At 42.7% G+C, this 25,518-nt stretch overlaps 1 protein-coding gene across 17 annotated transcripts in view; it reads right to left on the reverse strand.

The window, feature by feature from the left end:
- The window catches only part of DNM1 (dynamin 1), a 226,670-nt gene that overhangs the window by 107,205 nt on the left and 93,947 nt on the right, over nt 1-25,518 (reverse strand). For 15 of the 17 annotated variants that reach the window (XM_040324796.1, XM_040324797.1, XM_040324798.1 and 12 more), the window contains exons 8-11: nt 19,065-19,207; nt 15,309-15,444; nt 6,637-6,704; nt 4,923-5,061 (exon numbers count right to left, since the gene is read on the reverse strand). In XM_040324796.1, the coding sequence (XP_040180730.1) occupies nt 4,923-5,061; nt 6,637-6,704; nt 15,309-15,444; nt 19,065-19,207 (486 nt within the window). Of the gene's footprint in view, nt 1-2,859; nt 2,999-4,922; nt 5,062-6,636; nt 6,705-15,308; nt 15,445-19,064; nt 19,208-25,518 lie in introns of all 17 variants that reach the window. The other 2 variants (XM_040324788.1, XM_040324782.1) reach the window with 1 other exon arrangement.

Here is a 25,518-nt window from a genome sequence, read left to right on the forward strand (position 1 = left end):
CATTCCCCTGTTGCACTGCCTGTTAATGTAGATTCAAGGTAAATTTGGAGTATAGGACAACTTTAGAGGATCATGTACAAAAAATTGGGCTCCCACTGCAGATGCTCATAAGTGTACTAGATATTGGCGATCTCACCATACTTTACAAGGTTTATCAGTTTTTGAGGGACTGTACCAATTTTAAGTCCAAAAAAGGTGTGTCTTTGCTTGGTTAAATTCAACCTAGACAACACAGCTCATTATTTTTCTTTTACAGTGTTGGCTGTTTTGGTATCAATATGAAGATTGTTATATTACTGTACAAGATGTATCTTGGTAGATTATATAGGAATACTGTAGCACTGCCTGTGCCGGTCCCTCTGAATTTTGAGAGTGTGGAGCCACCTTGATTTTGAACCAGATCTGAAAGCTTGCACACATCAATTTCACACCACCTTCCTCTCTCACCATCACCGCTATCTGCCTAATTTTCATTAACATGGGAAATATGAAATCATCTTAATGTGTCCTTGTTTAGAATTTCACCTTGTTTGGAACCAGAGAAGTCTGCAACACATTTTGCTATTAGAACATGCCAAGGGAGGTGTCCCAGGCAGAAGCCATCCTCTACAATGCTAGTTACCTAGTTCGGTGAAGCAGCCCTGACAAAGCAGGAGCCAGCAGCATTGAAAGTTGTAAACTGCTAGTGCTGGGGTGAGAATTTATACAAATAGTTTACTGGAGAATGAATGCTTCAGATTTTTTTACAATCAAGTTTCTGAGTAGAGTGTAAATATATAATATATACACTTTACTAACTAATATTATTAAAAAATATATATATAAATACACACATACAGATACTATATATATATATTTTTAACAATAACACATTAAAAAGATCATTTACATTTATCTTTTAAATGATCACGATCAGCCACAGAAGCTCAGTAGTGGTCAGGGTTGGGCATCCAGCATGCCAGCGTGGGCCCCTAGGGCTCCATTGCAGGCATATGGATAACTGTGGCACTAGCAGCCCCACAGCTTAGAACCACTGAAATTCTCCATCATTCAATAAACCTCTTGGAAGAAAGGGGTTAATCTGAGATAGGAAACTCAGAGAACATTAGCAAATGAATCCCGCCTGCTGGGATTATGAGATTCTCCTCTGACCTTTTGTTATTATTGCCTGTCTGCTGCCTTCTTATAATGTACATGCATAGCTTCCCATACATATTTATAGAATGTTTTTTTTTATGCTAGGCCTTTATTATCCTGGTGTATTATAGGTGGGGGCAATTTCCATATTCCAGAGTAAATTAGACTGATAATGAGCCTTATGCCACGTACACACGATCATTTTTCGGCATGTAAAAAATGACGTTTTTAAAAAATGTAATTTAAAATGATCGTGTGTGGGCTTCACATCATTTTTCAGGGTTTGAAAAACGACAAAAAAAAAAAATCGAACATGCTGCATTTTTTAACAACGTTTTAAACTATGTCGTTTTTCGGGTTGTAAAAAATGATTGTGTGTGGGCTAAAACAACGTTAAAAACCTGCGCATGCTCAGAAGCAAGTTATGAGACGGGAGCGCTTATTCTGGTAAAACTACCGTTCGTAATGGAGTAAGCACATTCATCACGCTGTAACAGACAGAAAAGCGCAAATCGTCTTTTACTACACAAAATCAGCTAAAGGGTGACGTCATCCGAATGGAACTTCCCCTTTATAGTGCCGTTGTACATGTTGTACGTCACCGCACTTTGCTAGAGCATTTTTTTTAAACGACCGTGTGTGGGCAATGTCGTTTTAATGATGAAGTTGGAAAAAAATTGTTTTTATCTACATGCTGAAAAACATTGTTTTTTACATGCCGAAAAATGATTGTGTGTATGCGTCATTATGTTTTGCTGTTTATTTTATGAGGCCTATGTGTGCATTCAAAGCACCATAAGGATTAATAACCAAGGTCTCCAGATCTATTGATGCACATAATGCAGACAAGCCTAAGCAGGGCTAACATATCACTTACGGTCTGATTTCCAGAGGTACAACTAACATTTGCTCTGATTTGAGAGGCAACATAGCCCAAAAAGACAGACTTCATAATATATGTGGCAGTCACTGCTACAGGACCTGCTGAATGGTCTTAGCTGGTTAGAGCTACTGTGGGACCTTCATAACTCACTGAACCCATATAACTTGGGTAAAAGAACCAATGTGACCATTCTAAAGCTTATTGCTGTATTTGTAAAGAGTGGCACAAGGTAACTGCAAAAAAAACAGGCTGTTTCCCTTAAACCCCAATTCCAGGCAACACTCCGCAATGAGGAAACTAAAAATAATTCCTCAAGTGAGGTTTGTCAGGCAGGCAGGGAATAAAGAGGAAATGGGGAGATTTCCTGTCCAGATGATACGTGTCAGGAATAGGAAATGAAGGCCGTAACCCTTATCCACCAAAAACTAACAACATTTTTGTCTCGAGTTTGGCTTTAATCTAATCAGTCCCTTTAAATTTATCAGTTTAGTTCCACTGAGAGGGATAGTCAGCAATCCAGTTACAATTACAGACACCTATCTGTCCAACTGAATCTTTTCACAGACAACCCCGTAGAACAATTTTATAAGATTAAATCTGTCAAATTCAGATCTGGTGATTAATCAGGTTAGCATTATGTTGTTTGCAGTATTTAAACAAAAAAAATGATTAAGCCAGATGGACAAGAATTTGGCTGCACTTAAAGCAATCCCTAAAATCATCTAAACAGCATTGCGCTGCAGACCTCTCTGGTCAAGGCATACTCTACAATAATCTCCTGACCTCATATAGAAACCTGTATATATGGTAAGTGTTACTAAACTGCAGAGTGGATTTACCTTTTCGCTACACTTTCGGATGGTGGAGGTCAGCTCACTTACTACCATATCCACACACTTCAGACTCGGCTCCTTCAACTTCTGCACCTGCTTTTTCACAATGGCTTCAAAAGCGAGGTCAGGCGTGAAGAGTCCAGTCCTGTGCAAGTCAAACATGGACCCCGAAGGGAACAGGACAAACATGAAGACAAAGGGTAGGAGGGAGGGCAGAATGGTGTAAAAGGAGAAGGAAAAATTTGATAAAGAAAGAAATAGAATTGAAATAGCAGACAGCCATGAGCAGAGAACAGGAAGATAAGCGGGATAGACAGAAGAAGAGCCAGATTGGAAGTAAGGTCCAGGACAGAGGAGGTAAACGAGTCAGGTTACAGAACGACACAAGAGGGAAGAAGTCAAGAGAAACAGAGAAAAAAATGAAAGGCTGGACTCTGCTTGGGCATTGTTTTGGGAAATACAGGTGGGGAACATCAATATGAAAAAGAGTATTGTAGGAAAGAGAGCATATAACTCTCTGCTGAATTAATCCTTTTCCGGGAGTCATAGGGCCAAACACTGGGGGGATAAGGCAGATCTGTCCCTGTTTAGGGGTTAGGGACTACAACAAGACTGATGCAAAGCAGTTGCTAAGCAACTACTTCCTATCAAAATAGTTACTTTAAAACTGAACTAACATTCATTTTATATTAAGACTCTCTTTTGATTTATTTATTTTTCAGCGTTAAACGTTCTCTGGCAACTAATCAGTAATTAGTAATAAAAAAAGGGTCATTATAATTTATACATTTTGGCCATGTGTTTTCTTAGGTAAAGATATAGGGCCATATTCTCAGAGAAGTTACGATGGAGTAAGTCAGATACTCCATCGTAACTCCCTTTTTAGGCCCGTGTATCTATGCTCCTGATTCTCAGAATCATTTTTGCATAGATACACTTAAGATCCGCCATCTGTAAGTCACTTACACTGGCGGATCTTAAATGCAATGACGCCGGCCGCCGCTAGATGGCATTTACGTGAAGGAGTCATTTGCATATGCAAATGATCCTTCTACGCCGATTCCCGAACGAGTTCGCGTCGCGTAACCGTCGCTAACGTCGTTTGCGTAAGCGGAAACTTACCCCTGCTATATGAGGGGTAAGTTTCCGCAAGTCTCGCGTAGGCCATGTTACGGATGGCGTCGGGTCCCCGTCGTGTTTTTTCGTCGGGTACGTCGTTTACGCAAGTCGTTCTTGAATACGACTTTACGTCAATGACGCACACGTCGGCGTCATTGACGTTTTCCGCCGAGAACTGGACCATGCGCACTGGGCTTTTTGCAGCCCGGCGCATGCCCAGTTCTTTCGCATCGGGGGCGCGCTTCATTTGAATGGAAGACGCCCCCTTGGAGATCCGCCAGGCTACGCCGGGACACTTACACTCCGCTGTCCCAACTTATGGAGCAAGTGGTTGGGGAATACAACACCTGCTCCAGTAAGTTGGGACAGCGGAGTGTAAGTGCCCTAAGCGAAGCAGGCGGAGATTTTTTGAGAATATGGCCCATACTGTACATCATTGGAGAAGGAAAGAGAAAAAGAAGAGAAAGCAATGATGTGGGGAAGGAAGAGGCCATTTTTGGAGACATCTGAGGAGAAGATAGTGGCTACATAATGCATGTTTAGCTTCTACCTAGTGTTGAACTTCAATAAGGACATTGAGTTAGTCTGCTGTCCACAAAGTCATCTCACCTATCTATTGCAATGTAGTTATTTTAAAAATAGTTTAGGTGTACTATAATGTAAATCACTGACTACAGAAAGTACTTCTCAATGCCCACATATTCTCACACACTCACGCAATCTTGGTGGCTTTGTGATCCTGTTTTGTCCTATTGAGTCCATGCACTACTCAAATAAGACTTCAGTGTAAATAGCATGCTCAGATAGAAGTGGCTCAGCCAATCAGAGGGCTTAAAGACCCACTAGGATCCCAGCTTTCTGATTAGCTGTGTTCCCAGTTCATGCTGAGTCTGGGTTGTCACATATGTTGTAGCTAGGGCACAATCCAGGTCATTATCCAGAAGGGTTACCTTCTTGGTGCATTGTCTAACGGTACTGATAAGCTCGGAAATGACCATGTCCACACATTTCAAGCACGGCTCTTTGATCTTCTTAACTTGCTTCTTGACGATCGTTTCAAAGGCCATGTCAGGTGTGAAGAGCCCAGTTCTAAACACCCGACAGAGTGAAGCAGGTGATAAGGAGAATATAAAGAATTACTCTCCAGTGATGGCAATGTCATAAGTTAAAAGGGTTAAAGTTTTGGCTAATAAGGCAATGCCACTGGTAGTCACAAGGCAGTTTGACTACATTAAGGGTTCTGATCTAGTAAGCACCCTTTTCAACTGGTATATAAGTAGCTAATAATCTGAACGTCAAAAATAATCTATTGGCTAAATAAACAGATTGCTAACTGGGAAAGACTACATTTAGCACCTGTGTCAATGGGCAAATGCTTTTTAGGTGCATCACACTTGCATCTGACATAAGTTTGAAACCTTTTTGAGATCATTCACAGTTCAGTAAGAGGTACATTTGACCTGCAGATGATCTCCCTCTGACCTGCCATTGAACTCCTCCTAAACTCCCATGACCCTGCTTTTGTATTTCCAGATATCAGACCTTTAAAATCTCAGCAGTGGTAACCTCCATATTTCTAGTCAGACTGGTTCCTATTCAAAAAATTCAACAATTAAAAGTGGAACATTTAATAAGGGTATCCTATTTCCACAGCCACCACCCCACAAGTGAATCCTGGTGTTTCCTGGTGTTTCACCATTCACACACATTGGCCATTGAAATAATATGTCTTGCAGCTGCTTATAAAGAGATACAAGAGAGGATAGACTCCTTAAGTTAAAATCTCATTTAACCAGAAATCAACTTTTCAATTAAAAGCAATTTCCTCAAAACAGATATTTCTGTTAAGGTATGACACAGGTGTGCTGAATTAAATCCCAATTGTAGCTTTTTTTTTTTTTAACTGAGCAAGTAGCATTAGCATTGTGACTGTGCAGGGAGTGAGTCAGGCCCCTGGTGATAGGTCACTGATCTCCCACAGGTCTCAGCAGACCTGATCTTTAGCACGTGGCTGGGGAAGGTCAGATTGGGATAGGTCTGGATCCCTATTAAAGGATAAAAAATGGATATTTGAATACCTTACTTTTTACACAGCTTGACTTTAGATAACAAATAAAAAAGAAAGCTACAGTTAGGCTTTAACAACTGGATTCTTATTTCCCTGGCTGACTGGAGTGGCAACACTTCACTACTGTTGTTCCCATCTCTGTTCTACCACTTTCATATTTCCTATCTAATGCTGGCATGGGAAATTGAGCAGTGCTAGGAACTCGGGTGCACAGTTCTTTCCACTGAGGTCAATAGAAATAGGAATCTAGTGGGTAAATGGAACAGCTTAGCTTAACTGCTTATGACTGACTTCAAAGACCACAATAACTTTGTTACAAGGATCTACAAATGTACCTCTAGTATAACATTTTTAAATGCAAAGCAAGGTACCTATTGTAAAATGTGTGGGGCCTGCTTTGGATTCATGTCAAACAGCTGCCTTATTCTCCCAGTGGCGGCGCCTATGGTTCTAAGAAGGGTGAGGCATAACAAGCAAAAGTATCTTAAAAAAGCATCTAGTTGTTTACTGATTATAGGGAGACGTACTATACAGGAGCAAAATGCCAACGCTCTAATGCATAGACCACTTTAAGCAATTGCACATGCTATACGTGCCTGATGCCATGGATGTTCTTGATAGCATAGCTGATCTCTCTACGCAATTCCTTTTCATCAAATTCCATCTGTAAGTACAAAAAGCTTGATGTTGACAACTGTAAAACATGCAACAACACCTGAGAAAATGATTTAATAAAAAAAAGAATTTAAACTTACCTGCAAATTCCTTATCTTGGAGTATAGTACAGGACACCACACTTGTATTCTTGTACCATGAGTTATATGCAAAAACCTTCTGGTGATTGGATACTGGCAAAAGACTTGCTGGGGCTGCCACCAGAGCACACCATATAACCTCACCCTGACCATCCACCTGGTAGAACTTGTGAAAGATCGAAACTTGTTAAAATTTGTGAACAGAGGATCAGGTGGGAGCCTTGCAAATCTGGGAAACAGATGCTTGATGTTGAAAAGCTCACAAGACACCAACGGTCCTGGTGGAATGGTCCATGAATGATAGAAGGAGGAACTCTATTCCTAAGGGTGTATGCCCAGGAAGGTATTTGCTTGATACACCTAGCAACAGTGGAATGGGAAGCAAGATGCCCTCTACAAGGGCCCACAGGTTGGACAGAGAGATTCAGTCTTAAGAAAAGAGGCTGTGGCTTTCAGGTAGACCCTGACAACCTGTACCACACCCAGGCAATGTAAGGCAATGTCCTTGTCATGTTTTGGGGTGTGATAAAGGGAAGGAAGAACAATGTTCTCTTTGAGGTGAAAAGAAAAGGTCTCAAAACTACCTTATACACCTGTGCAAAACAAGAAATGGTTCTTTCATGAAAGATAAGCCCATTCAGAAACACGCCAACAGGTGTAATTGCTAGGCTACCAGGAAGACAACCTTTACAGGTGAGGTTTCCATTGGAATATCACTAATTTGTTTAAAGGGAGGTCTCTGAAGTAGACAGCACTAAGTTGAGGCTCCAAGGTGACAGAGCAGGTTGAATTTGGAGGGGGGTCTATGGGAGCACATTCCTGAAGAAAAGTCTTGATACAGAGTTGTGCGGTAAGAGCATTGTGGAATAAAATTAATAAAGCCCTGGGACTCAAATTCCCATCCTCGCACCAGGCAAAATAAGCTTTTAGCTTTCCATGTGTGATGGTGAGAAGTTAGATTTTTCACTGAGTAAGATGTGAATAACAGAGTCAGAAATACCCCTATCATTTAGGACTTGTGTTTCAACAGCCATGCCATTAAAGCCAGTGACTGAGAAGCAGGATGGAATAAGGGGCCTTGGGTCAGTAGGCCTGGTCTGTTTGGAAGAGGCTAAGAATCTTCCACCAGAAGTCTGAGTATGTCTGTGTACTAAATTCTTCTGGGTTAATTTGGTGTGATGAGAATCACTGAAAACCTGTTCTCCTCTATCTTGTTCAGCTGTTGAGCAAGGACCTTCGTCAGAGAGAAGATTTAAACCTGCTTGAATTCTGCGACTCGACTACTCAAACTCCCTCTACCTAGGACTTCCCAAATACCAAATTTCACGTCTACAAGTTGTCCAGAACACAGCAGCCAGACTGGTAACTGGAGAAAAACCCTGGGAATCAATCACCCCGAGGACCCTCCATTGGCTAGCCATGAAAGATGGGGTTACATTTAAGACTCTTTGCCTCACTCACAAATTTATACAAGAAAAAAACCCTAATACCTCTGCGACAAAATAAAGCACTACACCCCAAGTCGCCCCCTCCGGTCAACTTACCAGAACCTCCTCCACATTTCCAAGATCCGGTACAAATCAAAAGGTGAACGAAGATTCGCAGTCTAAGGACCATGGCTATGGAACGCTCTACCCACGGACATCCACATGGAAGAAAACCGTCTGGCCTTCAGGAAGAAGCTTAAGACCCATCTCCTCTGAAGACACAGGCAGACACTGGCTGCAAAAGCACCTTGAAGCGATTTAGTTCACGTTTGTAACGCTATACAAGTCATTCATTCATTCATTAATCTTGGGCATTTCCAAAAGATATGAAGAGGGGTTCCCTCAGACTCCCAACAGCACCAACAGGTGTTAGGCACTTGGGGAAACAAGTGGTGTAGAACTGCTGGTGTTCTGTACCACCGTGTTAGGAGCTTGTAACCTCCTTCCTGATATCTACTTGCTAAGGAGGCCTTGTGGGTGAAGTGAATGATGCTTTCCTTCTGGGCTTGTGAAAAGTTAGTATGGTGGTCTTATTCCCAATATTGTAGAAAGGTGAGTTCTGGCGTCTCACCCAGCAACCTTATCTTGGGGAAGGAAAAATTTGGCTTGGGCTGTGTCCAAGATATGGTCCAGGTACTCCAAATGGTGTGAGGGCTGGAAACCAAACTTTGAAAAATTGATTATCCAGCCAAAAATTTGAAGAAACTAAATCATCCTTTGGATGTTGGCAGACAAGGCTGTGGCTGAGGATTCTTTTAGTAGGAGGTCGTCCAGGTAACTTGTGACATAAATGCTCTGGGTTCATAGAAGAGCCAGAAATGGGGTAAGCATGTTTGTGATCACATAAAGAAGAGAAGACAGATCTTGTTGATTCAATCCAAAATTTTGGTTAACAAACAAATCTGTTTAGAGATTAGATTAGATTAGATTTTGGGGCAGTGACCAGGTTTTTTTTTTTATTTGCAACTTCTCTTTATTAAGTTTATTAAGTAAAAAGAGTTACAAAACTGAACTTTCGGGGCATACACTGACTCAACGTGTACAATTGGTGAAAAACACAGCATTCATAAAAACAAGCAACACCACAGCTTAACGATCGCCCATAGGGTCCTAGACCTGTTCAGAGTTAGCAAGAGCCAACATAGGACACTAGCACCTGTCCATCTAAGATAAATCTGGGGAACACCCAAAACATTATATGATATGGCATCTTACACTCAGCACGACAAGTGGACCAAGGCCTCTATTGATGGGAAGGTAACACTATTAAATGAAATCAAGTGTAGGTGAGGGTAGGATATACCACAAATGAACATATCAAGCAGTGGTAGTGGTGGGGCCAATTCATTTGTCCCAGATTTTGTTAAACTTCCTGGGGTAACGTCAAGATTGGTATGTGTCTTTGTACAAGGGGATTACTGAAGTAACCAGATTTCCAAAGTTCTAAAGTGGGGGCTGCAGCCTACTTTCATCGTAGCACTATTGACTTTCTAGTATAAAATAATAGAAGACCCAGTAGGGTCCTCACCGCCTTAGTGTGAGCCAGGGCCTCCACCAAGCCCAGAATATAGACATCTATCTGACATTGAAACTGGATAGTAGTTAAGCGAGATATAAACTCTAATACTGCAACAGTGAACAGGTTTTTAATAGAAACCTTGAACCCAATCTTCTAAATGAGCTGGTACAACCACTTCCTGTGCCTGAAATTGGTGCATGGCAATCATCTACCATATTTTGGTCAGTAACTAGCAGATAGGAAGGCAAAAAAATTAAATAAAAATTATAGAAAATATTTTGTACCCCTTCAAAAAAACAGATTAGACCCTGGGGTCCGGGACATCGCTAATCCACACTGGAGGAGGACTTCTAAGCAGGCTTGTTGGACCTGTGATTTCAGAGGTTGCAATGAAAGGAAGTATTAAGCCTTGGATTAGAAGTAGACAACTGGGGAGAGGGAAAGGAACTCTTTTGCTGAGAAGTAGTAGGTAATAGTAGCCATAAAAGTAGGAGGCGTAGGCTTCTTCTTTTGGGGTAAAAACACCTTTCCACCAGTAGCTTCCTTGATGAATTTATTAAAGGATTCCCCAAAAAGGCTTTCAACATCAAAAGGCATGCGTACAAACCACAGACCAAGATTTTAGCCACAAAAACCTAAGATGAGAGACACTCTACACACTTCTTTACCGACAAGTGATGTTAGGGAGCATTTCTCCCACTGACCACCAATGCTAGAGGGTGCTACAATTTGCTTCTTTCCAGACCATCAATATACAAGAGAGTTTGAGCTGTGTCTGAATGAGCTATCAATTGATGGTACTTGCATAGTTCTTGGGCCAACGCCACTTGGCATATCCAGCTGCATGACATAAATTATCTTTTTAGCTGTCTGTAGGGGAGTATTAAAAACCAATAATGTAAGGGGCATTTTCTTCAACAAGCCCACAATTACTGATTTTAGCAGTGGCTCCATGACACCTGAAACAAATTTTAAGGGCTTACTCTCGGACAAAAAGGTTGAGAAAATCGGCTTTAGAGCATGATTACTGAACAGCCATGCTGACGATATCTGTTGTATTTGTTCCAAGAGAGCAGGGTCCTGAAAGACAGGTTCTACTTCTCCATTTTTATGTTCTGTCCAGTTAGCAATAGTGTGGCAAATGTGCATAGCAGCAATAGCTGGCTGTCTGCAAAGTCAAATAAGGCCTTTGAGAGGGCTTCAAGACATCTATCAACAGAATCCTTAAAAGGAGTGAACATCCTCAATATGAACTGTAATGGCATAAATCTCGGCTATTGGGAGGATCTCATCAAAAATTACATTTTTGTTGCAGGGGATGTCTAAAATCTGACTTGTATCTTAGTGCAGACTTCTAGGAAAATCAGTGAGCCAATCACATAAGCAGGAAATTATGTTTCTGGAGGGCATTCTGTACATGGTGGCTGCATTATCCTGACTGGACGTCATATGACGTGGGGGCGCACATTGTGGCGATCGGTGGTGCTGTGTGTCAGTCTGACACACCGCTACACCAATCTCTGTAAAGAGCCTCCGTCAGAGGCTCTTTACCATGTGATCAGCCTTGTCCAATCACGGCTGATCACGATCTAAAAGGGAGGAGCCGTTGATCGGCTTTTCCTCACTCGCATCTGACAGACATGAGTAGAGGAGAGCCGATCAGGTGCTCTCCTGACAGGGGGTGTCCTGTGCTGATTGTTTATCAATGCAGCCCCCCCCCCTCGGGAGCCCGCCCAGGACCACTAGCATGCAGCCAGGACCACCAGGGATGGCAATCCACACTGGACCACCAGTTATGCCCCCTAGACCACCAGGGAAATGCCAGTCTGTGCCCAGGCAGCTGCCAATCAATGCCCAGGCAGCTACCAATCAGTGCCCAACCACAATACCTGCCAGTGCCACAAAGGATGCCAATCAGTGCCATCTATCAGTGACACATCAGTGCCCATCAGTGCCATGTATCAGTGCCCAGCAGTGCCACCTATCAGTGCCGCCTATCAGTGCCACTCATAAGTACACATCAGTGCAGCCTTTTAGTGCCCATCATTGTCGCCTATCAGTGCCCACCAGTGCCACCCATGAGAGTCCATCAGTGCCGCCTATCAATGCCCATCAGTGCTGCATATCAATGCCACCCATCAGTGCCGCCTATCAGTGCCCATCTTCAGTGCCACCTCATCGGTGCCGCCTTATCAGTGCCCGTCAGTGCTGCCTTATCAGTGAAGGAGAAAAATTACTTATTTACATTTTATAACGGAAACAAAAGAAAAACATTTTCGGTCTTTTTTTATTTGTTTAGCAAAAAATTAAAACCGCAGAGGTGACCAAAATGAAGCTTTATTTGTAGGAACAAAGTGATAAAAATGTTGTTTGGGTACAGTGTAGCATGACCGCGCAATTGTCATTTAAACAGCGACAGCGCTGAAAGCTAAAATTTGCTTGGGCAAGAAGGGGGTAAGTGTCTGGTATTGAAGTGGTTAATGGAACAAGCTGAAGTTAGAAGCTGGATAAGTGGAATAACTTCCAAATCCTCTGCCTGAAACATCATATAACTTGCACTGCAGATTGTGTTAGTAAAAACCAAGAACTGGTGTAAATACACACAGAAACTCTGTCTCAGCTTATCCACAATGCTTGACCTATTAGAAGATTTAGGTCAATGGGCATACCCCTCAAAAAGGAGTCTTCAGGGTCTGGGAACCACAGAACTGGACCACAGTCCTGGATCTAGATAGCATACTGCGGCTAGCTACACATGATTCCCTAAATGCCAAGGTGAGTGCCTAATGCAGGGCCTGGAACATTCCAGAGTGCGGTTCGTGTACAGTCTCCAGACTGGTATATTTCTCCAGAGGAGGTTCAGAGGTCCATCACCTAAAGAGATGTAGGTGGAGTTATATGGTGTGCTCTGGGGGCAACCCCAGTAAGTTTTTACCTGAAAGACCTGTGTCCTGTACCATAGGATTAGAAAATTATTTATTTTACTAGTTACTTTATTTTTATACAAAAATACTGTAGCTAGTTTAGGCCCAGTAAACAGAAACATATACTTAAATCTAATAAACATTAGTCTGAAGAGCATCAGGTTCAGCAAAAGTGTATAAAGCACTAAACGTATCAGTACTGTACAGCAGTGGTCATCAACCCTGTCCTCAGGGCCCACTAGCAAGCCAGGTTTTATGTATTACCTTGGGAAGATGAAGACTAGAATACTGCAATCACTGAGCAGCAAATGATATCACCTGTGATGCATTTCAGTTATCTTGCAAACCTGGCCTGTTAGTGGGCCCTGAGGACATGGTTGATGACCACTGTTGTACAGTATAGGTAAGTAAGTGATGCCAAAGAGTCTGCAGCATAAGGTTCCTGCTCCTATTTTGACATGGTCACCTGCCTCCGTAATCTGCGTCTGGAGCATCCGAAAATCCTATGCAAATACCAACTTTATGAAAGTTGATACTTGCGTAAGGCTAGACACATCCACACACACTACCAATGTCACCACTGTGATAGCGCTTAACTTGGCTCATGTTCTACGCTTTGCAGTGTGGCAGGTTTGAAAGGAGTGAGTTCAGGTTTTCAGAAGGAGTGCAGAGGTGGATTGAGGATGGGGAGGCAGGTTTGGAACGGGGAGGTGGGGTCAGACTTTGCTATCAAAACACCTGTTATACAGCATCACAGTTACTTAGCTAGGTTTAAAAAGATAACAAGATTCTATGGAAAAAGCATCAAGCAGCTTTCTCAAAGACACAAAGCACCCTCAGTTCTAGCAAGGATTACTGAACATAGATCCTACTGGGAGTGTTTAAGCAAAGCTAAAACTTGTTAAATGTCCACCAATGCCTGCTATTTGTTTGTTGAAAACTACTGGCAGGACTTCTATTAAAGTAACTTACTTAAGAAAATTGAAAGACCAGTTCCCTGCAATAGAAGTAATAAGCTCACCTATCCAGTGATACATTTCTCCTACCATCCCTCCATTCCAGTTCTGTAGCCTCTAGGGATGAGCTCCGGTGTGTTCGCACACTCCACGTGTAGAGCCCGCAAGGAAGTCGGCACGGCGCTAATCACAGGCGATGAGACATTTCCCGATCTCTGCAACCAAGCATCGGGACAATGTCTCCCTGCCTGTGATTAGTGCAGCCCCGTGCCGATTTCCTGGCAGGCTCTGCACGCGGAGTATGCGAACACACCATAGCTCATCCCTAGTAGCCTTCATTAGAACTTGAAGCATTAGATCCACCCCCCAAGGTGGATTATCCGTGATTGCACTGTATGCTACCCTGTCTACAAAAACTATACACTGTTAAGGTCAATGCCATGGTCCTTACTTTGTATTATGAAAAACTTAAATACAAAAACTACCAGTATTGAAATTAGATCCACCCTCCAATCCCACAGGATGCAACAGTGAAGGAAAGCATCAGAGTATAACAGCTCTCCAATTGCAGGGATCTGGCCTTTCTAATTTTTTAAGCATCTCACTGGGTGGCTTTAGGATCTGTATTTAGCACATACAAACTAAAACTAAAAGAAAATGTAAAGCTTCAAAGTAAGCTGCTGAAGACATTCTAAATGCTTGCTCAGTCGTGGCTGGCATTGGTAACGATAAACAGAATGTCTTTAAAGGGACACTGGTACCCTGGATGAAAAAATTTCAACTTAGAAGCTGAAGGGCCCCTGATGAATGGAACATCTTTCCTCTGGTGGTCCATCAGTTGAGGGGATTGAGGGGTCGGGTCACTTTCTCTTCTTATTTTCCCCTTTTGTTACTTTGTAGATTTGTTAGAAGTGGGTGCAGCTAGGGAGGTGCTGGTCTCTTACCCCCGACCACCTCCATTATCTCTACTCTTGGTCGTCTCTGTGCAATATTAGACCAGATAGCCAGAAGCATCTTTTTTGAGCTCAGTTTACTTGCATTAGGCCAGAACATTGGGAACCTCGGCATATTTACAATATAGATATTGTTCAAGCTGTGACCTTATTTTCCTGGACTGTTACAAAACTTTATTGATGGACAGAGATGTCATGGTAATTGATATAATTTGTGCATCAATTATCCCTTAACATGGTATAGTACTATTACGTTGACTGGAATTTTACTGGTCTGATGATGTGATGCTTTGGACAGCTATGAAACATAACCTGTAATGTGTTTCTCCTTGAAAGTCAATAATTATTGGAAAGCAACACTTGCTCAGTGATGCTCCTGAGGGTACTGTGTATGAGCTAAGATTAAAAAAATTCCCTTGTGTATGCAGCCTAAATGTGTAGTACAGACAACAATGTGCTGTAAATCACAGCAGCTAGCGGACAATTTTTATCTGTGTCCCCATTCTAAGCTTAGCCTGAAGTAGAACTGGCTTTGTAGTTACTGCACATAAGTCTCCATTGCTTTGCATCACTAATCAGGACATGTCGAAGGTTCAGACTTGGATTTTTCAAGACTAAATTCAGTGATTTATTTTAATGTTCAGAGAAGTGCATAAAAAAGTGGCAAGTTTTACCTTCACCAACTCAAAGGGGAAGCGTTCATGAAATATTCGATTAATCCGTGCACCCCCAGACAGCTCGTAAGTGTCAATCTGATCCCCAGAACCTTCAATACGTTTTTCAAAGTCTACAGCAAACTGCTGCACCATTCTGTAGAGGAGAAGGGATAGAAAATATTAAACTGATATTACAGCTAAACCCCTAGTGCAACATTTTTCATTTATATTTATTCTTAAATAACCACAAAGAATATGAATTCACTCATGTACCAAATGCCTTTGCAGACCCAAGTAATACCATGTATAAGTAGCCCTGACATCACCACTGTGCTACATATAGCCCGTTTAGAATGCAGAGCTGTAGGAGGGACTCGGCAGGTCCACCAAGTACAGGCTGCCTGCAGAAAACTACATAAGGGGAAAATACAAGAAATACAAGACCAGTCACCCTGCACATGGAGAGAGAGCAGCGACGACTGGTCTTTAATATAGAAAGCTCCTGCACAGAGGCAGACTTCATACTTATTTGACTGCACAGATCTGGAAGAAATACACAAAACACTTCTTCTGTAAGAAAACACATGCCTCTTATATTTAGACAATAACTGTTTATCTCCTAGAGTTCAGTATTAAAGCTATAGCAAGAAACATGCCTGTATAGCCTATAACATCCAATATGGAGACAACCTTCTTTGAAACAGTAAATTTTGGTACAGGGATCTAGCACCAGTATGTTTTGGGACAGGAAAGGCTAACCCTCAACACAAAAGATCCTGATGGAGGAGAGACAGACATGCAAACAAGGGTTAAGGGTTTGCGTTACATACATTGGGGGGGGGGGGGATTGTGGAGGTTACAGGGAGGGTTAGGTTTACAGGAAGGGTTAGTGATCAGGGGAAGAACGGGTGTTATGAAAACAAGGAGGGTTAAGGTTAGATTACAGGGAAGGTTAGAGTAAGAGTTACAGGGAGGGTTAGAGTTAGTTAGTGTAAGGGCTACAAAGTGAGTGCTATGTTACAAATATATTTAGTGCATGGGTTATATCAAAGATTGGGGTTAGGATTATAAATTAGGGCATATTGTTACAAAAAGGGCTAGTGTTAGGGTTGAGGTTGCAGGGAAGGTTAGTGACAGGGTTACAGGTTCAGTTCCAAGTCAGCTTAGTGTAAGAATTATATGAATGTTAGGGTTACAAGGTGGATCAGTGTTGGGGTTACAGGGAGGGTAACTATGAAGGTTACAGGGTGGGTTGGTGTTAGGATTACAATTAGGGTTAGGGTTGATTTACATGGTGGGTTAGTTTTACAATGAAGGTTAGTGTTGGGGTTACATGGAAAGTTAGTGTTACGCCACGTACACACGATCGTTTCATCCGATGAAAACAGACCGATGGATTTTTTCATCAGATATCCAATGAAGCTGACTTTCCCCAGTCGTGCCTACACACCATCAGTTAAAAATCCGTTCGTGTCCAACGCGGTGATGTAAAACACAACTACGTGCAGAGAAAAATTAAGTTCAATGCTTCCGAGCATGCGTCGATTTGATTCTGAGCATGCGTGGATTTTTGACCGATGTATTATCCCACAGACGATCGTTTTTTTCAGAAAATGTTAAAACAGGTTCTATTTTTTTTCACCGATGGGAAAAAAAACGATGGGGCCCACACACGATCGGTTCGTCTGATGAATCGATCGTGTGTACAGGGCATTAGGGTTACAGGGAGGGATAGTATTAAAGTATAACTAAAGGCAAAACTTGTTTTTTAGTGTTGGATAGAGTGGAGAATGATTAGAGCACCTGTCAGGTTTTTATTGCTGTCTAAGACCCTGTCAGGGAGATTTACCCTTGCAATTACTTCCATTTACCACTATCAATGAAAGTGAAAGAAAATATCCCAAATGTTGTGTTGTCCCCAGAATAGGGATAGTGGGGATATTTTCCAATGGAGATGCTAGTTCTGATGATCCTGTTGACAACTAGGGATTCCCACACTTTAGAGGGACTTTTTCTCACTTCTTGTTTTAGTTATGGGGCAGGGAATGAAGGGAAACCCTTATTCTATCCAAAATCAAAAAAACAAATTGTTGCCTGTAGTTCTACTTTAAGGTTGCTAAAAGGGTTAGTGACCCTAGTGTTGGTCATTGCATTCTGCCTTTGAAGCTCTGTGCTGAAAAATAGCAATGCCAGACTTCCAGTCCTCAAAGTTAATATGTCTGCCTTCACACCTAAATTGGGAAAATGACAGCTGGGATCTGATTGGTTGCAACAATATTTTCTTTTACAAACACATTAGCAATAAGCAAGCAGATATAGTACTTTTATACAACTGCTGTATTTTTTCGGCGTATACCGTGCACTTTTTCCCACATAAAATCAGGGGGAAATCGTGGGTGCGCAATATACGCCAATAGCATACCTTGGAGGGGAAGGAGGGGGACGAGCGCCCGCCAGAAATCACAGAGCCGCCATCTCCTCTCAGCTCTCACTCGGCTGTAACGTCACACACGCACAGTCCCGCCTCCGCCACCAGCATTGGACCAGTGTTCTGTCTGTCACAAGAGATGGTCCAATGCCGATGGCGGAGGCGGGACTGTGCATGTGTGACGTGACAGCCGAGTGAGAGGAGATGGCGGCTTGGTGATTTTTCCGGCGGGCGCTCGTCCCACTCTGAGGTATGTTAGGTATGTGTGAGAGCCGCTTGACCTCTTCGATATCACTCAGATTATTTCCCCTTATATAAGAAACTTGAGGTTGATCTCCAAATGTGGTCAGTATATGATCTGTCCTCAATTGGCAGGGTTATTTCTATTAAATTGATGTTGCTACCTAGAGTGTTGTATTATTTTCGCTCATTACCTATCGATTTGAATGGGGCAGACTTATTGAAGCTAAAAGGTAAACTTATTAGTTTTTTCCAGAAAATTCCCTCTTAAAATTGGGGTGCGCGTTATATGCCGGCGCGTGTTATACGCCGATAAATACGGTATATATCTGCTGCTTGGCCAACTGAAAAACGGCCAAGTTTGCATCCATCATGGGAGATTAAGCTATCCTGATTGTGAAAAGGATGTATCATCCTGTGAGTAGCATTAATAAAACAGCAAAACTCTACAGCTCATTTTTTTTGCTAGCGTTGCTTATACAAGTAATCAAACCATGTACTGGACATGGCACAAGGCTGCCGACAGAGGTTTTCTAATAGGTTGGAAAATCACTATGACTAATTGTAAGTTATTATTCCTGAGGGAAAAGATTATTTTATTATTCTTTTATTCAGTAAATGTGCCATAAACAGTTCTGCACTGGATTTAGACATGCGACTTATGTCCAATCCAACTGAAAACTGTCTGTTATTTGCCCATGAGCAATTTTAGCCCTTTTTGATGGAGGGACTGAGGGTGGGATTTGAATCTTTTGTGCAGTTACTTTTAAGTGTGATGGCATTCCTCAGCTCCCCTCCAAGTCATATGCTTACCCAATTCCATTTGGTAAAAATATTTTCTGTGTGGTCTGGTTGGATCTACACAGCCAGTTCTCAAAACCTTCCATCATCAGCTTCGACTCTTCCTGCAAATACGCACCTTTATCTCTGTTCAATTGTATAAAAGTTTTTGCAGTGCAAACACTCCATAGGACTGAATGGAGACCCATTATGGGTAAACTTTGCCTTTACTTCTGCCTTAATAGAAAACTACCAAATATCACTGAAACCAATGATATTCCAGAAACCATACCGCTTTGCTATATATCACACTGAGCGCTACTCACTGGAGCAAGGCCTTGGTTTTACGAGTTGGATCATCCGGACGGAAATTCTTGTACTCGTCCACTTCCTTCTCAATGGACAAGAGTTGGCTCTGCAGCTTGTTCCGCAGGCCTGGAAGTGTGTCCCGAATATGATTGGTCAGTTGCTGCAAAAGGAAAAATACAATGGTGAGAGTCATTCATGCTGGAAGGTGAATCAGACCAGGTGCGGTATTATGGTCCACAATTCATTTACCGGCTTTCCTAATAAAGACTAGAACTGTGTGCACGTTCCATGAATAGATCATTTGGAATGGTGAGTTGTATCTAACCACTTCACCACTGGGCACTTAAACCCCCTTCCTAACCAGACCAATTTTCAGCTTTCGACACTCTCACATTTTGAATGACAACACTGTACCCATATGAAATTTTTTATCCTTTTCTTCACACAAATAGAGGTTTCTATTGCTGCTGTTTTTATTTTGAAAAAAGAAAAAAGATTGAAAATTCTGTAAAAAATGCATTTTTCTTCATTTTTGTTATACATTTTTGAAAATAAGTAATTTCTCTTCATAAATTTGGACCAAAATTTATACTGCTACATAACCCAAATTAGTGGATATTATTTAGTCTGTGTGAAAGTTATAGAGTCTACAAGCTATGGTGCCAATCACTGAAAATTGATCAATTTGATCACACATGATGTACTGACACATTTCTTGAGACCCCAACAAGCCAGGAAAGTACAAATACCCCCCCAAATGACCCCTTTTTGGAAAGTAGACATTCCAAGGTAGTTAGTAAGAGGCATAGTTAGTTTTTTGAAGTTGTCATTTTTCCCCACAATTCTTTGCAAAATAAAAAAAATATATATTTTCTATTTTTTTTTCACACCAAATGGTCATTATAACAGGTTACTTCTCTCACATGGTATGTACATTCCACAAATGACACCCTAAAATATATTTTACTACTCCTCCTGAGTATGGCGATACCACATGTGTGAGACTTTTACACAGCCTGGCCACATACCAGAGGCCCAACATTGAAGTAGCACCTTCAGGCGATCTAGGAGCATAAATTACACATCTAGGCCCGGATTCACAAAGCACTTGCGCCGACGTATCTCCAGATACGCCGTGTAAGTGCAAATATGCACCGTCGTATCTATGCGCCGGACTCAGAAACTAAGATACGCCAGAAAATAGGCTTCATCCGGCCGACGTAACTTGCCTACACCGGCGTAGAGTTGGCGCATATTTACACTGGACGTATTTGGTGCTCCCATTGATTTTCTATTCACATATCCAAATGAGGGAGATACACCGATTCACGAACGTACGTCCATCCGACGCAGTGCGCGTAAAGTCATATGTCCGGCGTAAAGTTATGCCCCATAAAGGAGGTGTAACTCAGCAGCATCCATTCAAAGGGCTGCACCAGGGAACACAAGCCAACGTATTTTACGTAGGACGTGAATATGACTAGGCGTAGGTTACGTTCACGCCGTAGGCAGTGATTCGGCGTATCTTAGGCAGTTGTTCCAACGTATTTATGAGCATGCGCACTGGGATGCGCCCACGGGACGGCGCATGCGCAGTTGGCGATACGTATCTGTCTGGCGCTCAGCCCATCATTTGCATGGGGTCACGCCTCATTAGCATGGCTCACGCCCACTTCCACTTCCACTTACGCCGACTTACGCCTTGGAAACCCAGCGCAGTTTTGGGAGGAAGTGCTTTGTGAATTCCATGCTTGCCTCTCTGCGCTGCGTCGGCGTAAAGGAGATACGCTACGACGGCACAACTGTGCGCCAATGTCTGTGAATCCGGGCCCTAATGTCTTAACCACCTATTACACTTTTGAAGGCCCAGGAGCACCAGGACAATGGAAATGCCCACAAAGTGACCCCATTTTTGAAAGCAAACACTCCAATGTATAATATATGAGGCATAATGAGTCTTTTGAATGGTTCATTTTTTTTACATAAGTTTTTAGAAAATGTGGAAAAAATTATATTTCCAACACTTAGGCCCCGTACACACGACCAAACATGTATGCTGAAACTGGTCCGCGGGCCAGTTTCAGCATACATGTTCGGTCGTGTAGTAGGCGCGAGCGGGCCGAATTCCAGCAAACATTTGCCCGCCGGGCCTTTTCCCAGCGGGCAAATATTCCTGGACGTGTTTTAAAACCGTCCGCTGGAATCCTGCCCGCTCGGACATGTACGGTCGTCAGTACAGACCTACCGTACATGTCCGAGCGCCCGCCGTCCCTCGCATGCGTCGAATGACTTTGACGCATGCGTGGAAGCCTTTAAATGGCAGGCCCGCCCACGTCGCCGCGTCATCGTCGCGGCGACGACGCGGACACGCCCCGCGTAGTGTTTACGCGCGGACTTCTGTACGTTGGTTAGTACAACCATCGTACAGAAGCCCTCTGGCAGGCATGTACGGTGAAAACGGTCTGACGGACCGGTTTCACCGTACATGTTTGTTCGTGAGTACCCGGCCTTAGCATGTACATAACAAAAATGACACCCCAAAATATATTCTGCTACTTCTCCTGAGTATGGCGATACCACATGTGTGAGACTTTTGCACAGCCTGGCCATACAGAGGCCCAACATTAAAGTAGCACCTTCAGGCATTCTAGGAGCATAAATTACACATCTAATTTCTCTCAACCGCCTATTACACTTTTGAAGACCCTGGAGCACCAGGACAATGGAAACGCCCACAAAGTGACCCCATTTTGGAAAGAAAACACCCCAACGTATAATCTATGAGGCATAATGAGTCTTTTGAATGGTTCATTTTTTTCCAGAAGTTTTTGGAAAATGTGGAAAAGAAAGATATTTCCAACACATAGCATGTACATAGCAAAAATGACACCCCAAAATATATTCTGCTACTCCTCCTGAGTATGGCGATGCCACATGTGTGAGACTTTTACACAGCCTGGCAACATACAGAGGCCCAACATCCAAGGAGCACCACCAGGTGTTCTAGGGACATAAATTACGCATCTAATTTCCTTACAATCTATCACATTTTTGAAGGCCCTTCATATTTCTAACACATTGTATGTACATACCAAGAATTACACCCTAAAATACATTCTGCTGAGCAAAGGGTATACAAAAGATTACCTGTGGTTTTAGTAGTGCAGTTGTCCACAGGAGGAGAGCCCTAATACAGGCAGCAGGCGGGGACATGGTCAGCGACAGTGAACGGAATTGTCCAGGCAGCAGGCAGGAATATTGTCCATAGTCAGTACAGGCAGGGATACTGTCCATATACAGTCCAGGGTCAGTGCAAGTAGAGACATTGCCAGCAGTGCCAAAATATTGGTCCTGGTAGTAAGTAGGGACATGGTCCAAGTAGCAGGCCAGGAAAGAATGGGGATAGGGGTAGAGGCTTCTCCCACCCAAATCTCTTTGAAGCCTCCAAATCTCCAGACCCTTATCCGGGAATGAGAAAACTAAAAAATGTGTTTTCTTCATCCAGAAAAACAATTCTGGAGCTCCTCACATATGTGAGACCCCTGTGTTCCCACTAGCATAGCAGGGTAAAAGAGCAGTCCAAGAGGCAGGCAAAAAACGTGGTCAAACAGTCCAGGGTCAGTTCCAGAGCAGGCAGAGGTAGGTACAGTTTAGCGTTAGGCAGAAGCGTGGTCGGATAACAGGCCAGGGTCAGTTCCGGAGAAGGCAGAGGTATGTTTATCATTAGGCAGAAGCGTGGTCGTATATTTTACAAGGGATTCATCCACGGAGATATTCTGTTCGGGGGTATATAACTGGGAGAATTTTTCAGAGAAATGATTTAGGAGTGACCGAATTTTAAATAATTTGTCAAAAGCTGGGTTATTTCGGGGAGGGCACTGGGTGTTGTCATTATAGTGGAGGAAGCGCATAATTATAAGGTATCTTGATCTTGGCATAATGGATGAGAAGAGTGGCATGTGGTGGATGGGGTTGGTAGACCAATAGGAGTACAATTCGTTTTTTTTGTGAGTCCCATATTAAAAGTTAGGCATAAAAATTTAGTTTTTTTAAATTAAGTTCTCTCCACTCAAAGGGACAGGCGTAACTAGAACCAGGGTTGCTTACTATGTACTACTGTGCATACAGGTTGCACTGGGCCACTGAAACAGCTCTGGTGAACGGGAGTGAACCACAACTGCGGTTAGCAAGGATTTCAATGCACTTCTCTATGTGAGAATTCAGTATTAGACCCCAGGCGTCACTCCAAACAGACCAGAGTTTTTTTTTGTCATTATGTCTTCAAATGATCATTAATTTGACTACACTATTAGAACATCAAATGAATGTTCCAAAAACAAAAAAATTGTGAATGCAATTCTACTGGTATATGTCCAGCTTTAGTCAGAAACATGGAGGTAACATTCTACATTATTGCTCCACCAGAAACGCCGCTCTATGCTATGGTTCTGAATAGCTTCACAACCATGAAATGTGTTTTCTCATGCTCAGATAATAGCTTAAAGAGGAAGTAAACCCCCCCCCCCCCCGCGCAAAAACGGGAAAAACACCTGCAAGAAAAAGGCATAATGAGCTAGTTTGCATAGCATACTAGCTCATTATGTGTCACTTACCTGAGATCGAAGCCCCTGAAGCGCTCCTCGTTCCCCTCCGCCGCCGCTGCCATGTTCCCTCCAACCGTCTTCCAGGTGTCGCCGCTCCAGCGCTGTGATTGGCCGGAGCGCCGATGACGTCACTCTCATGCATGAGCACGGGACCGGCAGATCTACGCGCATGCGTGAGGGACCGGCATTTTCCCATTCAGAAAACCGGCATGTCCAGTGCACCTGCGCCGTTGTCTACGGCGCGCATGCGCCGTAGACATCGGTGCAGTGTTTTCTGAAAACATCTCCTTAACCGTGTAGGTTAAGGAGATATTTCTTGCACCTACAGGTAAGCCTTAATCTAGGCTTACCTGTAGGTGCAAGTTGTCACAGTGGGTTTACAACCACTTTAAGAGTGTAGAAAAACCAAAACAATTACATTCCCTTATTTGCTACATTTTGATCTGTTTATTATGCCATTTGAAGCATTTTTATATATCTGTTTGATAGCTGCAAAATAAAAACTGTTGCTCTAGTCAGAACTTCTGAGCGGTTTTATTTCGAAGAGCCATCCTAGTTATTATTTTGTACTACAGAATATTTCATCTTTATGATGTGGAGATCTGAGAGTGGGGGTTGTTGAGTAATATAGTAAGATTGACACCACTCAGTCCACAAAAAAATGCTGGGCCAGATCCACAGACAGAGTACGCCGGCGTATCTACTGATACGCCGGCGTACTTTCAAATTACCCGCGTCGTATCTTTGGTTTGAATCCTCAAACCAAGATACGACGGCATCTGGGTTAGATCCGACAGGTATACGTCCTTGTACGCCTTTCGGATCTAAGATGCAATACTTCAGCGTCCACTGGGTGGCGTTCACGTCGTTTTCCGTGTTGGGTATGCAAATTAGCTATTTCCGACGATCCACGAACATATGCGCGGCCGTCACATTCTCTTACGTCGTCTCTAGTCGGCTTTTTGCGGCGTATAGTTAAAGCTGCTTTTTTGCGGTGTATAGTTAGATTTGACATGTTAAGTATGGCTGTCATTCCCGCGTCGAAATTTGATTATTATTTTTTTTGCGCAAGTCGTCCGTGAATCGGGATGGACTTAAGTCACGTCTAAGTTAAAAAAAATGACGTCGTTGCGACGTCATTTCGCGCAAAGCACGGCAGGAAATTTTGAAACGGAGCATGCGCAGTTCATTCGGCGCGGGGACGCGCGTCATTTAAATGAATCACGCCCCCTAATCGCCGATTTAAATTCCGCCGCCAGAGATACACTACGCCGCCGTAACTTACGGCGCAAATTTGTTGTGGATTTGAAACAAAGCCAAGTAAGTTACGGCGGGGAAGCGTATCTTAGATACGCTGCGCCGGTGCCGATCTATGTGGATCTGGCACCCTGTGTTTTATCAGCACACAACAGGGCTCAAGTGTGGAGTGCATTTCTGGCAGATAAACAAGTACTTTTTCTGTACTTGCAGGATCTTCTAAGGGATAAAACACAGAAAATGCACATGTACTGAAGAGATGTACTCTTTTTTGCCTTGACATATGCTTTAACATGGCCATCTGGTTGTGAAGTATAAGCTTGAGTAATATGGAGATGTTTTCATTGGAAACGTTAGATTCATATATCTATATACCATATTAATGCGTTGTGTAATCGGAGATAAAATCCTTGTTTAGGAGGAATACATGTCAGCAATTTGCTAAAGACTTCTCATATGATCCATATATGCTGATGATTAAGGTTGCCGAGGTTTCAAAATGTGATCCTTTATTAGAAACCTACTCTGTGCAAATTGTTTAAGGACTTATTTCCGTCATGTCTATTTTGCTGTGTTGATCTGCATAGATCAACGAAGGCTCAATGCAAGG

Source organism: Rana temporaria, chromosome 9, assembly GCF_905171775.1.
Source record: "Rana temporaria chromosome 9, aRanTem1.1, whole genome shotgun sequence".
Taxonomy (NCBI): domain Eukaryota; kingdom Metazoa; phylum Chordata; class Amphibia; order Anura; family Ranidae; genus Rana; species Rana temporaria.